This window comes from Lethenteron reissneri, chromosome 12, assembly GCF_015708825.2.
Source record: "Lethenteron reissneri isolate LAM-NWPU_2019-01 chromosome 12, ASM1570882v1, whole genome shotgun sequence".
Taxonomy (NCBI): Eukaryota; Metazoa; Chordata; class Hyperoartia; order Petromyzontiformes; family Petromyzontidae; genus Lethenteron; species Lethenteron reissneri.
This window is the reverse complement of record NC_083790.1, coordinates 11,184,921-11,200,832: the sequence shown is the minus strand read 5'-3', so window position 1 is coordinate 11,200,832 and position 15,912 is coordinate 11,184,921. Positions and strand designations below refer to the sequence as shown.

Genomic DNA, 15,912 nt, shown 5'->3' with positions numbered 1-15,912 from the left:
TAATAATAGATCACGACGTTTCGATCGCCGCACACGCAATCGTCTTCAGGTGGGAGAAGACGATTGCGTGTGTGGTGATCGAAACGTCGTGATCATTATTCTTTTTTTCTACCTACGTGACTTTACATCAGAATGGTTGATTTGTTTAACATGTAGGCTTTCACGACCAATATCATCCATAAGAGGTTTTTGGGTTAAGATCGCGTAAATATGTTGTTAAAACCCGCCACCACCCAACACAGCCAACTAGTAAGGGTTGTCACGTAAACAGAACGTGCCAATTCGTCACTAGTACAGCATACCGGTGTTGGAGAGCCAAGTCACAACATTTACAAACCGAGTACGACGTTTTGCCAGTAATTATAACTAGCTTCATCAGGCGACAGCCAGATTTATGGAGGAGTCTTACTGTTTCATTCCTTATATTAGAGGTGTAGATGTGTTGACCACACTTTTGCGCTCTTTCACAATGTGGAGGGGGGGTGTATTACTGAGGCAATGTGCATTATGCATGTGCATTACGCAAGCCCTTTGAACTTGTCCTTCCTGTCTATTGTTTATTAAAATAGCCCTACCAACAGTAATCCCTACTGATGTACGCTGCTCTTTGTAGGCATCCACCATCTGACACTTTCTTAGCTCGATGAATGAGCGTCTTGATAAGAGCAGATGTGGTCTACGAAAGTGTTAGATGGTGACAGTCTGAGAAGTGAAATTCAACATGTGAAAGAAGCGCTGCAAATGTTAGGACAGGTGTCCACCCAAGTATGTATTTTGTCTCCGGTGTTGTTTAATGTTCTGCTTGACTATGTATTCACTACCACCATTAATGGGGTTTGCACAGTAGAAATCACAGAGATCAAAGCAGCTCAGATGAATGTGTGGGCCTTGGAGTATGCAAATGTGATGCAGGTTTGTTGGCCAGGACATTCAACTGTTGGCAGTCTTCAGCAATGAGGCTGAACACTGGGGTCTTAAAATAAAATTTCTACTACAAAGTATTGGGCAGAAGTTACAAATAGGGCTCCTGTAGTTGGATCGCAAGGCATGGCAAGAGAGAAAGTCAGGGTGGCCGAGGACCTTGTGTGTACTTAGGCAGTAGTGTCATAACGCAACGGTTTGTGAGCAGGAGGGCAAGAGATACTGCATAGTGCTTTAGCAGATCAGGTATTGATGGGCTGTGGAAACGCCTTTGGAAGATAATGTTTTATAGCATAACAATTAGAGTATTTGAGACACAAATACGACCATCATTACTCAATGCATCAATACAAAATAATTTGCACTCATATGGCACCTTTCAGTTTTCATGTGCACGTGTGTGTGCGAGAGAGAATCTTTGCGTGTGATTGTGTATCTGTTCAGCAGGAGTGCTTCGCCGGCCTTAATAGTTGCCCGCGAACAGCATTTACCCCAACACTATGTTAAAAGGCGATAGGGGATCTTTGTCTGTGTGATAGTGCATGTAATCAAGAGTATAATTTCCAATAAAACGGCAGCCAAAGAAGTATGGCCAAAATGCATTTGTTACTCATGAAAAGTAAGGTTTACAAAATTGTTTGTAACAGCGTTGGCAAACGACTAGAACGGACGGCAGCCAAATTGGACAGGGCATCAGTTTCTAGCATTTGCGCTTTACATGTCAAGTTTTGCCTGCTTGATGACACATTTACTTTTGTGCAGTGTAAATTTGCATTTGGCAAAAGATGACGGACCGACAATCAAATCTAAATCATTAACATTCACACCATTCGTACAGCCCAAGGCGATCACGAAGTGGTTGTTTTACAGACAAGGTCTGCATTAGCTTTGCAATACGAGGCAATGTTGCCATGTGCTTTCCCATTTCAGTTATTTGTGGGTAATTTTTTACATTCAGCAAATTTAGGGGTTTGTTACCATGACTACAGTGACCAGATGTGACAATTGTTGCAGCAACATCAATTGTGTATTATGTAGATTATTTGAGGTGTTCCCAATGTAACAAAAAAATGTGCATTGTGGCCAGATTCTTTTGTAATGTGACTTTCTTGGAGCCATTGAAATACTAGGGACAAAGTCACCAAAATTATCCGAGCACGATGTTGCTGGTATAAATTATTGTTTTTCTCGTCAAGGAGCACAAACCACTACGCAAACTCTGGTCATCCTCGCAGTGGCTTTTGGCTAGCCATCAAACAAAGACAGTCACTGCATCGTGCGTATTCAGATGTACTTCTGCAGCCATCTGGAATGCAAATTCCCTCCGATATTAGGAAGCCACTGGAGCTCTGCACTTTTCAATCATCTAGATTAAAAACTAATTTCTTAAGAACTGCTTTGTGTTTAGTTTGTTGTTCTTCCCCCGCACCTCCAATGAGCACGGTTGGCTGCGTATGGTGCAAAAGAAGTTCCACATACATACAAGTTCAACGGTAGTAAGATTAGAGAAGGGTTGAGTGATTGCACTTGGTGACAAATACACACAGAACGCTGTGGAGGGTGGGAGAGTAAAGCTGACCCACAGAAGGAGCAAAACCAGTCCATAAAAACTCAAGATCAAGGCCGCATGAAGCAGATACCGTCTCTTATGCTGAGCACGCAAACTCCACCTGTGATTTGGCAATGGGAGTCCCTGCATGGTCCGACATCTCCGGATGCATAGAGGATTTGTTTGTTAAAGGCTTCATGAAAGTAGAAATTCTAGAGCATGTATGCACGCGCGCACACACACACAAACAGAAAAACAGGTACGCTCTCGTTATCTTGGTTAGACGGTCAACAATCGGTGTGTCAAAGTACAATATATCATTGGCACAGACAATCGATTAATTGCAGATTTGCACTTTCCACAGAGATGTACAAATGCTGCACTTTTTTCACTGCCAAAATAAAACGCTCCTCTGAAAACATGTAGTACCCAATCTCTTTTGGCGAAACATTGTCGTTGGAGTTCTCTCTCGACTCTGAAAGGCATGGCTCTACGGTGACGTTGTTCTGTAGCCCGTTGGCGTCATCCTCATCATTTGGCACTGGTTGTTTCTTCGTTTCACAGTCGCTGCCCGCTCGGTTCACCTCCATTTGTTGTTCCTTCTGTCCCTTGACGACCGGGCAGGTCGTGTTCTCGGAGTCCAACCCCTCTGACCTCAGCATTTTAACTGGTGTTTTGTCAATCATTCCACTGACGCCTCCAGGATTGCATGGTCCAGCCTTGGCTTCAATCTGTACCTGGCTCTTATCATTGATTTTTTTCTCTTCTTTTGCCCTCTCTTCAGTGGAAAAAAATTCTAACAACGTCGTCTGCTTTAAAGAGGAAGGGGTTTTGTTTGAAGTAGGTGGTTTGTCAGAACTCTTCTTGACATCTTCTTTTGGTGAGGACGTTTCCGATAGCATTGATGAAGGTGTGCTGTTTAGATTACGCTTGCTGGTGTCCGTTTGTTGGAGATCTTTTTGCTCCTCGGACCACGGATAGCCAATTCCTTTCCCAGTGGAATCGCTGGCGGTTTGTCTGAAATCAAAAGGGATTCGAGGATTAATACTCTGCAACCACTGGACATTGCGATTGGTTGCTCATTGTCAATGTCCTTTTTTGTCCGTCGCCTTTCACCCCTGTAGTGAGATTAATTCACATCCGTTATTTATCCAGGAAAACTCCACTGAATATCAAAGGTCCTGAATGCACGTGGACGGAAACCAAAGGACCTGGTAAGAACCTTATGCAAATGAAGGGGGATAACACTCAAAAGGCGGCACAGATTTGTTTGAAAATCATTGACTGGCCAGCAAATAGCCCAGCGAATTATAAAGTACATTGACGTCGATGCCACCAATCTTCCAGCAGTTTGCAATCAACAACAACGATAAGACTCGGAAGCTTCTTCGCTTTGCGGTGAAGGCTTCCTCTATTGCCAGGTCCTTGAGCTTCTATCTTGACAGTGATACGGTTCACGTGGAGTAAAAGGATGGGGATGTAAAATAAAACACATCAGTCATAGTCTGGAGTCCCAGATCTTTTCACATTCAGAATGTAACTTCACCTTTGAATGACAAACGTAAAAAAAATGGATGAGATAAATGAAGTTGCAAGAACGATATTTAAAGCTGAGAATTGCCCAACAATGCAGGTATCCATTCCATTGGGAACTGCCATTCTGGTAGCCCCCCAGCACAAACTGCATTCTGAGTAACCCTAACATCGGATCTCAAGGTAGAAGAACATCACCCAGGTGATTAGGGTGCCACGGTGGTGACACGTTAGCTATCTGGCCTGGTATACAGGAGTTTGTGGGTTGGATGCTGACCCCGACGCATGTTCTCCCCATGATTGCATGGATTTTTCTCCGGGTCCTTCAGTTTTTCCCTCAACATTTAGAAAAATTTGTTTTGAGTATTTGGCTGCTATAGATTTCCACATAATAAGCCACTTCGTTGAGCTATCATTTGTGGCCAGGTCGCAAAATGAAAAAGAGCTAATTTGCTTAAGTGGGCCTTACCTGGTAAAATAAAAATAGTTTATAGTTCTTAGCAAAGGCTCCAGCATATTATTCATGCTGTGAAAACTGCATCGTTTTGGCATGAAGTCATACGGTCTCGTGTGGCATACAAGATATATATCAGGGTCAAAATGATTCATCATTGTGTAATTGAAAATGTATTCTTTACCAAAATAATGCACGCATGAAACAGCTTGCACAAGAATCATGACACCGTCGAAACCGGTCCAAAGTTTTCTCCACTTGAATCAATAACTGCTGACACTATGCACTCCGAGAAACCCATGCGGCTGCAGAATTGTGAGAAATTATAAAAAAATTTTACGTGTCTACTTATCTATTGTTTTATTAATAATCTCCACAAGGATAATAATGATCATTGAGTTATGCACGATCATTTATTTTCTATTATGCAAATCTGATACTTATGATAAACGGTGTCTTGTTATAGACGGCAATACAAATATTCTTGCACGTATCCATAAAAAATTCAGATAGCCACCCAGCATATTGCCGTGCACTTCTCATAGACCTGTTGTTTATGGAAGCTTCAGGTTGCTGCTGAGCGGTGTTGCAACGGTAAGACTCAATTGTTAACATCCGCCATCCACCGTTATGATGGCGACGTGCTGCTTGTGCTGTATTGTCACTTTGTACTGCTTCTCTACAATCAACTTAGAATTACCTACAATGGACTGGTGAGGACCTCTGTAAAAGAGGAAATAATTTATTGTATCACAGTTAAAATGGAGGCTTAGTCTTTTTCTTGAAAACTATTATGCACTTGGAATATTTGATGAACCATAAGTATACCTCTCAGATAACTGGCAATCGGCACCCTCCATTCCCTATGGATGCTGGATATCAGAGCTTTTCCTGTATGTGATTATGGTTCTTTAAACAGTGATTTGCCACATGCCAGTCATCTGATATGTATAGAAATTGTCATCCTTAAATCTGAATTTGCTTAAATAAAGCAGAAACGTTAATATTAGCATTATTTTTGTGCAGTCATTGGTGATCAGACTGAGAATTCCAATCTCAATATTCTTGACAATCATGTTTAACCACAAGGTGGATGTCCAAAGTGCAATGCAGTACATCAGTTATGATGGCACGGTGCTCCCGACATGGCCATTACAAACCTGCTAAGCCACTCACAGTAACCTTGTGATCCTGTTAACTAGTCCACTGTATTAAAGCATTGGCCATTTATGAACTTGCTTAAATAAACCAGAGTGAAACTCCTCTTATCCGTGGTGATAGAGGGTGCCATTGGCAAGGTCTATTATCCATGTCTTCTTGTCAACATCATCATCCATGGCCAAGCCACTGCTAGATGAAGGTCTCCCCAAGGCACCATCATGTTATCCACCTAGCACTTGTACACAAAGTGATGTATTATTATATATTTTAACTCTCCATCTCCCTCGTGTATACGAGAATGGGTATTATTTGCCATCACTTCTGGGCCATTCATTTTGTACTACACCACGGATAAAGAAGATTATTGTGTTGAAAGATACCACTTTTGGCAACTCATTCATGCATAATAGAATTTTGTAGCACATCAGGGCGATGAGGTGGGAATTCATAGTAAGAATTTAATGTTACCTCCAGGTGACTTACCCATTGATAGGTATGGAAAAATAAGATAAATTTATCACTTCTGGGAGACCGCTTGAGATCGACTCATCTGCGACCTAATGTGCATAACAGGAAGTATATTCCACCACTTCCAGATTACTCCACTAATCCAAGGTTAACCTCTGATAATCAGGAGAGAGCTCTTTATACAATTTGGCATGGATTGATTGACAGGTGTGAATAATAGGATGAACGTGAAATAGAGTTAAGGATAAGAGGCGTTTCGGGGGAAAGAGTTATGTAGTGAAACAGTTGTAATGCTCAGTCATACATTCCTAACCCACCTTCTCGACACCGTTGCTCTCATTGATTCTCCGCTTGAGGAATTGGGTTCTCTTTCTCCTAGGGTAAGAATTACGACAGACATAAACATGAATACAAGTTCATTTTTCAAGTCATCACAAAATCTTGTTTTTTGTAACATGTGAATAAGTGCCAAATACAAATTCCAAACCTGTTTATATTTGTTACCAGAATCGGTATTAGAAACGTTTATTTATCCTGTAGGAATCCGATGAGCTATGAAACTCTTTTTCACAAGATGCCCAGCAGGGGCGGGTCAGAAAGTTAAACAACAAGACAAAGAAAAGCAATAGGAGTGCAACAAGGAATAGGTAAGAAAGTTATTATAAATACATAATTATTATAATATGCTCGTCTTGCCGAGCCAGATGCCAGCCACTTCATCAGCAGTGCGAAGGCCCTGAGAACACTGTCGACTTCGATCAGGGAGCACTCATCAACAGCGTGCTGATTGTTGTTTCCCTGGCCACATCCAGAGAGGGTTGTTGTCACATTGGTGCCAGGTTTGGAGGCTGGCTGCACGCAGACCCTGGCTGGAATGGCACCTGTTGAGCAGGACCTATGACCACCATGGTAGCTCCAAGCCAGAGGCGAACGGTGTGGTCGGCGATGAGGAACTAGTTCTGGATGTCTTGGGTGGACCATTCCTCGCACCACCTTGATACCATCAACAAGTCCCAGTGTGGCATGTTGGTCCATTTAAGGCACCTCAATGCCAAGTGGGCTCGTGGAGGGTCGAACATGTCGTATTTGCACGACTATATTCCATCCTCTTCGCCGTTGCCTCCCCACGATGGATGCGCGGGAGAATACTACTCAGCGACAACGGCCAAGGCAGTGGGGTGGGTCATAGCTACGTCCCTGTGATGGTGCGCATGGTTTAATGCCGTTGGGATGTCAACCAGCAGCTCTGTGTGCACAATACTCAATCGCTGAAAATCATACGGCAATAGCAGTTGTGCGGAGCGTCTTTGCACCTGCACCCCAGGTTCAACTGGCCAGTTTGCTAAGAAAGTTGTTCTTTATCCTTGACTTTGGCTACCATGTTTCTTTAGGTGGTTGTGGAATGTAAAGACATGTCCAATGTCGCGCCGTGGTAGACTGGAGAGTCTCGTGTTGCAGGCGCTACCCATTTATATGAAACACGCTTGACACCGTTTTCGTCACTCGGTTGCAGGAGCCGTCTGCCGAAGTATTCGGTCAGTTTGACTACGTCGGTATTCAGGTATTCTAAAGTTCTGAGAATGTGCGCTGCTGTGTGCCGCACCAGATTTCATCGGCATGAATTGACGTTTGTGACTGGCTGGGTGGAAGTCATTGGTTCTATTCTATTCTGAAGTATGGCAATATGTTCAGGAGTTAAATGTCAATACAAAGCTCTGCTAGCCAAGAGCGGGCTTCAGGAAATCATTTGTGCAGGTTTGCTATTCCTTGTCGAAGGAGCGCAACTACAATGGTTTACTACCCGAGGTCGTTAGTGTGCAGGTTTAACTTGAGCTGGTGTGAGCACGAAGACCTGTTGTACTTGCAGTTTCCACGTGCTTACTCTGGTCCTACACGTGTTTACCGTGCCAACTGTCTCTAAGCAGCAGTTCAATTTTGTCAACTGCCGACCTTGGCAAGACTGGATATTTTCACTAGAAGGCCAGTGTGCGAGACTGTGTCGTAGGGGGCAGTCAGGTCTAGAAATACGGCTTCTGTCTTTATGTTTTTTCTGGAAGCCATTCTCGATGAATGGAGAATGCACTGGTGTATGAGATGCTCCAGAACCTTGAAGCACACTGACAGCAAAGAAACCGGGTGGTAGCTTATAACATTTTGTAGCTCTTTTCCAATTTTGGAGGTGAGAGGATCTTTGATAGCCACCAGATCCTTATTAGCCTCCTTTCGTTGGTAACCCATATGGCAAAATTTACCAACTACTGGCAAACACGAGATCGAAGGCGTTTTAGACATTCCAGAGAGATGATGTCATAGCCTAAGGCTGTTACAGATTTTACATTCCACAGTATCTTGTCTAGTTCTGCGAGTGTGAAAAGTTCCACATAGATGTAACGTGGAGCTTTGCCAGTGGTATTGTCGCCATTCATTGCGAACCTACTGTCGGACATACATTTTCATTGGGACCCTTGATATACATAGCAAGTCACTGGCAGATTTGTTTGGCGTCACCAGCAAACACCTTGAAGTTGGTGGTTGCTGCATTGTGCCAAGATGCCAGATCAGGTTCCATCACTTCAACTTGAATAAGTGGCAACAAGTTTCACAGTTGTCTCTTCCCAATGGGCATAACTGCTGGAATCAAGTGACTATAAGATGATCGGTGATGGCTGGTTCACCGGAATACTCATATTATTTTAGTAAAGTGTCATATATAACGTTTAGGACACGTAGTGTAAACCGGATGATTATCCAGAAGGATGGCTATGCATGCTGCTTGAAAAATGGCACCTCGAAATTGGCTGTATACGCCATCAATTGGCATGCTGCTTGACAGAATTGTGACAACGCTACATTCCAAGACACTGTTGTCCTTCTCCCAGTCAGTAATTCTAATATTTCATGTTGGCTTTATTCAAGCTTATGATGATTAGAAGTCAAAGGCCAAAATGGATTAGCGATGGTCTAAGTTGACTGTGTGAAAAGTTATCCAGCATCAAGCACATTGCCGACGAGGGGCGTCTGCCCGGCAAACTTGCCCAGCAAAGATCAGGCAAGTAATCCCTTTACCATCTGGCTGAGTGAAATATTGCCCGTTGCTTCACATTGTGTTCGAGGTTGTTTGTAGATGACCACTGTACCAGTTGTTCTCCATCTGCATTAAATTCAGTGTAGCTTGAGTCAGGGTGATATCGATTGAAATCACCGTTGCACTTAAAATTTCGAATTAAAGCTTTCGTGACTGCAGGGATTCACATTCTTGGTTCTTTCGGTAAAGTCACGTAGAAGGGAATACGTTGCACTTCAGTTTGCGCTATTTATGTTGCTCGGCCAGTGTTAGCCTCCGAGGGCGTGCGAAGGGTTCCTTTTCTCATTCCTGTTGCTCCGTGCCCCCTGTAACCGCTGCCGTTCCGTTGTAATGGGCACCGATGCCTACTTATATATGGAGGATGATATTGGCACATAAAATAAATATTGATTGATTTACCCCTAAAAATGGCTGGATGAGGCAGCCCTCGTTGGTCCCGGTGTATACTCGCTGGTGATCTGGAAAGCACCAAACTGAATGACGTCATAGAAAGATGTTTGCGAATGTGAAGTGGCATCTGAGATGCCCAAAGGAACGCGCGTGTCTCGGCTGTGAGTCGTGGCTAACGTGCATGTGGGAGGGGGGACTGTGCATTTTTGTGTAATCAATCTATGCAAACATCTGACGGTACAAAAACAACACAAACTAGCAATACATTTCTTTCACCTAGAGTCTTTGGCAACATGTGCAACCAGCTGAAATAAAAGCAGGGCGGATTAAATGTGGCTGCCTGCGGAAATAGAATCCAATACTGCTCCACACTTCGCCACAAGCCTATTCTCACTAATACGAGCTATGTATGCTGATGTCAGGATTGCCAAGTATACTGTTAATAAGCCGGTCCCTATAAACTGTTGCCAGTAAGTTCAAGACACTTCTAGCTCAAAAAAACCACACCCCCGACCTGTAAATAGTGATTCATCTTCATGTGGAACCACTTCCATTTCAACTTAATTTGCATCTATTTTGTACAAACCTGTTCGTGCGCTTACGGAAAAACAGGGTACAATGAAGGTTTATTATCATTGCTAGGCATACCTTGTAGTTGGTAGTGTCTTACGCCGATTATCCATACGTCAAAGCCAGACTAGCAGCGTTCTGGAAAATATCGAGTGAAAAATCAAGCCCTTGCCTCCAACCCATGTTCTGTCAGTCAAAACAGGCGCTCACAAGCCGGTCTTACAAGTAGCAACTGCGGTCACCATAATTATCTGGAACTAGTGAATTCGCTACTGCTAATATTGCGTCGAGTGCTCCACTTCTTGAAACTAAAACAGCTTATGAAGCTGATGTCTTAACTTTATGAATAGGCCTTGAGAGATATAAACACACCTTCTCACGAAAGAATAACATTTTCAAACTGTTCCTCGTAAGAATACGAATGCCCTAAAGCCACAATCACACAATCCAACAAGCTGATGTCACGTAGCTTTAATATCTGTAACTTCCCCCGGGGGCAAAGCAGCCTGTATGACTCCCGCCAGCAAAGAGGAACCGAAACTTCTTTAAACTTAACATGTTCAACAAACTGCTAATCCTACATAATACACGCGCATAATATGACTTTGAGACCTCCCCACCACCTACACATTCCACCACAAGTAGTGACTAATCCCATATCTGCATTTTCCATAAATATACTAAATTCCTCTGTTGATATGTAAATGCCTTTGTCAAGGCGCTCTCCTCCTCTAACCCAGCTTAAATATACGCTACCAAGCTTGGTGGTGTTCATTCCGACGCTGTCTTTCCGACAGCCCTGTTCTTCACCTGAGGACGGCTGCTTGCGTTGTGGCCGAAACGTCGTGAGAATTGTATTTTATTAGGTTTTATTTTTATTCTTTGGTTTTTTCGGTAAAGTCACGTATAAAAATAAAATAATAAATTAAATAATAGCATACGACGTTTCGATTGCAACACAAGCAATCATCATCAGGTATAATGAAATAGCGACATAGAATATAACCAGAAAACTATAGACAGACATATAAGCAGACAGATATCACCAAGATACATAGAGAGAGCAACCCAGGTACAGAGAGAGGTGATCGTCTCTGTGGGGTGGCCTTAAATAGACAGAGGGGGGCGGAGGCAGAGAGAGGGAGGGGGTAGGGAAAACATTTACATGTCAATGAGTACGAAGGGAGGGGAGTAAGGTAAGCAGGCTTAGAGGGAGACAGAACACACTAAATTAAATAACCTAGCAAAGTATCGAAATGTTATGTAAAACGACACAGAGAGTCGGTCAACACACAATTAACGCATTGCCTGGTCGATTACGTATTTCAAAGATTGCTAAGTTACTAACTTACCGAAAAAACCAAAGAATAATTCCTGCAGTCACGAAAGCTCCAAAATTAAGATTTATTTTTATTATTTTATTATTTCCCTTCTACGTGACTTTACCGAAAGAACAAAGAAGATGTTCAACAAACTCTCCTGACTACCAACAGCCAAAAATCTGCGTTCAGTGCAACTCAGCCGAGACATCTGCCGGCACCAACATGCTGATGGTGAGCAGCTGACCAGGTAAACATATCCCAAACTCTCCTTTCGCTCGCTAATGTCACAAGCAAAGCCACTGCTGCCAGGGCTCTTGTCTCACTGGAAACTGGAGGTTAACACTGCGCTGAAGGTGTTCGTCTTGCTACAACAGTAAAAGGCACAAAGTCTATCTCTCTGTCTCCCGTGTTCCCTCTGCGTGCCTGTCTTGTTCTCTATGGGACCCTGTCCTTGTCCCCCCCAGCGTGTCTCCTTGTTTCTGTATAAGCATACATCCTGTATATGTTTGTGTCTCTGTCTCCCATGTGTCGCTAGCTATGTCGCCATCTCACCGTCCAGAGCTCCAATCGGTCTTTGTGCGTGTCTTGTTTACATTCTCTGTGCCTCTCCCCCTCTCTTCAAGTCTCTCTCCCGTGTCTCCCTCTCCCGTGTCCATGTACTCTCCCATCTCTCACGGTCTCCGTGTCGATTTCCCCGTGTATCTGCGTCTCTATCCCCGTGCCTCTCTTCGTCCGTCTCCCTCCCAGTGTCTCCGTGTCCCTCTCCCCATGTCCCTCTCCCCATGTCTCTTTGCCCCTCTCCCCATGTCTCTGTGTCCCTCTCCCCATGTCCCTCTCCCCATGTCTGTGTCCCTCTCCCCAAGTTCCCTCTCCCCATGTCTCTGTGTCCCTCTCCCCATGTCCCTCTCTCCATGTCTCTGTGTCCCTCTCCCCATGTCTCTGTGTCCCTCTCCCCATGTCCCTCTGCGCATGTCTCTTTGCCCCTCTCCCCATGTTCCTCTCCCCGTGTCCCTCTCCCCGTGTCTCTTTGCCCCTCTCCCCATGTCCCTCTCCCCATGTCTCTTTGTCCCTCTCCCCATGTCCCTCTCCCCATGTCTCTTTGTCCCTCTCCCCGTGTCTCTTTGCCCCTCTCCCCATGTCCCTCTCCCCATGTCTCTTTGCCCCTCTCCCCATGTCCCTCTCCCCGTGTCTCTGTGTCCCTCTCGCAGTGTCTATTGTGTCCGTCACCCGTGTATCTGTGTCCTCCCCATAGTTCTCGGTCCTTCTACCCCGTATCTCTGTGCATCTCCCCCGTCTCTGTTTCGCCGTCCCCATGTCCCTCTCCCCATGTCTCTTTGCCCCTCTCCCCATGTCTCCGTCCCTATACCAGGTGCGTCTCACCGTGTCCCGAGAATTTGTCCATTCCCTTCCACCAGGAGTCCTTGGTGCGGCACTTGTGGGGCGGCTGATCCACGGCGTCGTTGTCTCGACGATCTCCGCCGCTCATCGCCGAACGCAGGCACCTCTCTCGCTCTCTCGTCTCTCCCTTGCAGAGCCCCCCGCCTCCACTCGGCCTTGGAGCAGCAACGAGGATGAGCGCGAACACAACGAGGGCTCGGCGTTGAATAACCTCGCTTTTATTTGTTATCCTGCTCGATATCACGCCTCCCGTGAAGATGCGAGCCGCTTTCACTTCCCCGACTCCCACGTCTTGTGTACAGCGGAGCGCGCCACGCCGTGACGCGAAGTCAACGCGCGCGTAAACCGGCGGACATCTTGCGTAGGGAAGGGAGGGGGGCACCCCCCCCCGCCCCGCTAACGCCGCTCCCCGCGCGTTGCAAATCGCGGCGCAGCGCGGTGACGTCACGCATAAGACATCGAGCGCGTTGTCCTCTACAAAGATGGCGCCCGACAAAGCTTAACCTGCCCCCCACCCACCTTCAACAACCCCATAATCCCCCCACAACCCCCCCCCTGAACCCCCCACAACCCCCCCCCAACCCCCCCTCAACCCCCCCTCAACCCCCCCCTCAACCCGCCCCTCAACCCCCCCTCAACTCCCCCCCAACCCCCCCTCAACCCCCACCCAACCCCCCCTCAACCCCCCCTCAACCCCCCACCCCAACCCCCCCCTCAACCCCCCCCCAACCCCCCTCAACCCCCCCCAACCCCCCCTCAACCCCCAACCCCCCCCTCAACCCCCCCCAACCCCCCCTCAACCCCCCCTCAACCCCCACCCCAACCCCCCCCCCCAACCCCCCCCAACCCCCCCCTCAACCCCCCCCCTCAACCCCCCCTCAACCCCCCACCCCAACCCCCCCCCCAACCCCCCCCCAACCCCCCCTCAACCCCCCCCCAACCCCCCCTCAACCCCCCACCCCAACCCCCCCCTCAACCCCCCCCCCTCAACCCCCCCCTCAACCCCCACCCCAACCCCCCCCCTCAACCCCCCACCCCAACCCCCCCCTCAACCCCCCCTCAACCCCCCCCTCAACCCCCCCCCAACCCCCCCCTCAACCCCCCCTCAACCCCCCCCTCATCCCCCCACCCCAATCCCCCCCTCATCCCCCCACCCCAATCCCCCCCAGCACTCTCAACCTCCACCCATGCTCTTTACTGGAAGTGACGTTCCGAAACAACACGACTTGATTTGCGTTTCTTGTAAATTGGTGTGCGTCTGCTTGAGTCGGCTGTACAGAAATGCACTAATTTAGTGAGTGCGCACCTCCCCAGCTTTAACCATCAACCGCGTCAGAACATTCTATTGACTATTTTTATACTGATAGGAACCTCCTGGTTCCGCGCATCTCCATAAATGGGAATTTAAAGACCCAAGTCACAGTGGTGCGATATTGGCCATGCAACACAAACTTATGGACCATATGGTAAACCTATAGATATACATATAGGTGCAGAGACCTACAGTGAGGGAAAAAAGTATTTGATCCCCTGCTGATTTTGTACGTTTGCCCACTGACAAAGAAATGATCAGTCTATAATTTTAATGGTAGGTTTATTTGAACAGTGAGAGACAGAATAACAACAACAAAATCCAGAAAAACGCATGTCAAAAATGTTATGAATTGATTTGCATTTTAATGAGGGAAATAAGTATTTGACCCCTCTGCAAAACATGACTTAGTACTTGGTGGCAAAACCCTTGTTGGCAATCACAGAGGTCAGACGTTTCTTGTAGTTGGCCACCAGGTTTGCACACATCTCAGGAGGGATTTTGTCCCACTCTTTGCAGATCTTCTCCAAGTCATTAAGGTTTCGAGGCTGACGTTTGGCAACTCGAACCTTCAGCTCCCTCCACAGATTTTCTATGGGATTAAGGTCTGGAGACTGGCTAGGCCACTCCAGAACCTTAATGTGCTTCTTCTTGAGCCACTCCTTTGTTGCCTTGGCCATGTGTTTTGGGTCATTGTCATGCTGGAATACCCATCCACGACCCATTTTCAATGCCCTGGCTGAGGGAAGGAGGTTCTCACCCAAGATTTGACGGTACATGGCCCCGTCCATCGTCCCTTTGATGCGGTGAAGTTGTCCTGTCCCCTTAGCAGAAAAACACCCCCAAAGCATAACGTTTCCACCTCCATGTTTGACGGTGGAAATGGTGTTCTTGGGGTCATAGGCAGCATGCCTCCTCCTCCAAACACGGCGAGTTGAGTTGATGCCAAAGAGCTCCATTTTGGTCTCATCTGACCACAACACTTTCACCCATTCAGCTGTTCATTGGCAAACTTCAGACTGGCATGTATATGTGCTTTCTTGAGCAGGGGGGCCTTGCGAGCGCTGCAGGATTTCAGTCCTTCACGGCGTAGTGTGTTACCAACTGTTTTCTTGGTGACTATGGTGCCAGCTGCATTGAGATCATTGACAAGATCCTCCCGTGTAGTTCTGGGCTGATTCCTCACCGTTCTCATGATCATTGCAACTCCACGAGGTGAGATCTTGCATGGAGCCCCAGGCCGAGCGAGATTGACAGTTCTTTTGTGTTTCTTCCATTTGCGAATAATCGCACCAACTGTTGTCACCTTCTCACCCAGCTGCTTGGCTATGGTCTTGTAGCCCATTCCAGCCTTGTGTAGGTCTACAATCTTGCCCCTGACATCCTTGCAGAGCTCTTTGGTTTTGGTCATGGTGGAGAGTTTTGAATCTGATTCATTGATTGCTTCTGTGAACAGGTGTCTTTTATATAGGTAACAAGCTGAGATTAGGAGCACTCCCTTTAAGAGTGTGCTCCTAATCTCAGCTCGTTACCTGTGTAGGGGTGTTAAAGAGAGGGCCCGTTATGCATGGCAGCCTATGGAAAACAAACACAGTGGGCGGGGCTACGTAAGTGCACGAGCAAGTGCCCTCTACGACGTCCGAGCCAGACACCCTGGGGGGGGGCTGGTTCGAACGTTATGATCCCCCGGGGCCCCACCCCTCAGGGAGGGGTTGGGTATAAAAGGGGATGTTTCAAAGGGCTCGGCAG

General features: G+C 46.5%; 1 protein-coding gene across 1 annotated transcript in view; it reads right to left on the bottom strand.

Annotated features, from left to right (window-relative positions):
• PARG (poly(ADP-ribose) glycohydrolase) overlaps positions 1–13,206 on the bottom strand; it is a 149,850-nt gene extending 136,644 nt beyond the window's left edge. Inside the window, 4 exon segments of the mRNA XM_061550711.1 lie at positions 2,592–2,682; positions 2,900–3,487; positions 6,404–6,461; positions 12,834–13,206. Coding sequence (XP_061406695.1) covers positions 2,592–2,682; positions 2,900–3,487; positions 6,404–6,461; positions 12,834–12,939 — 843 coding nt within the window. The 5' untranslated portion in view covers positions 12,940–13,206.
• Between the last annotated feature and the right edge of the window lie 2,706 nt (positions 13,207–15,912).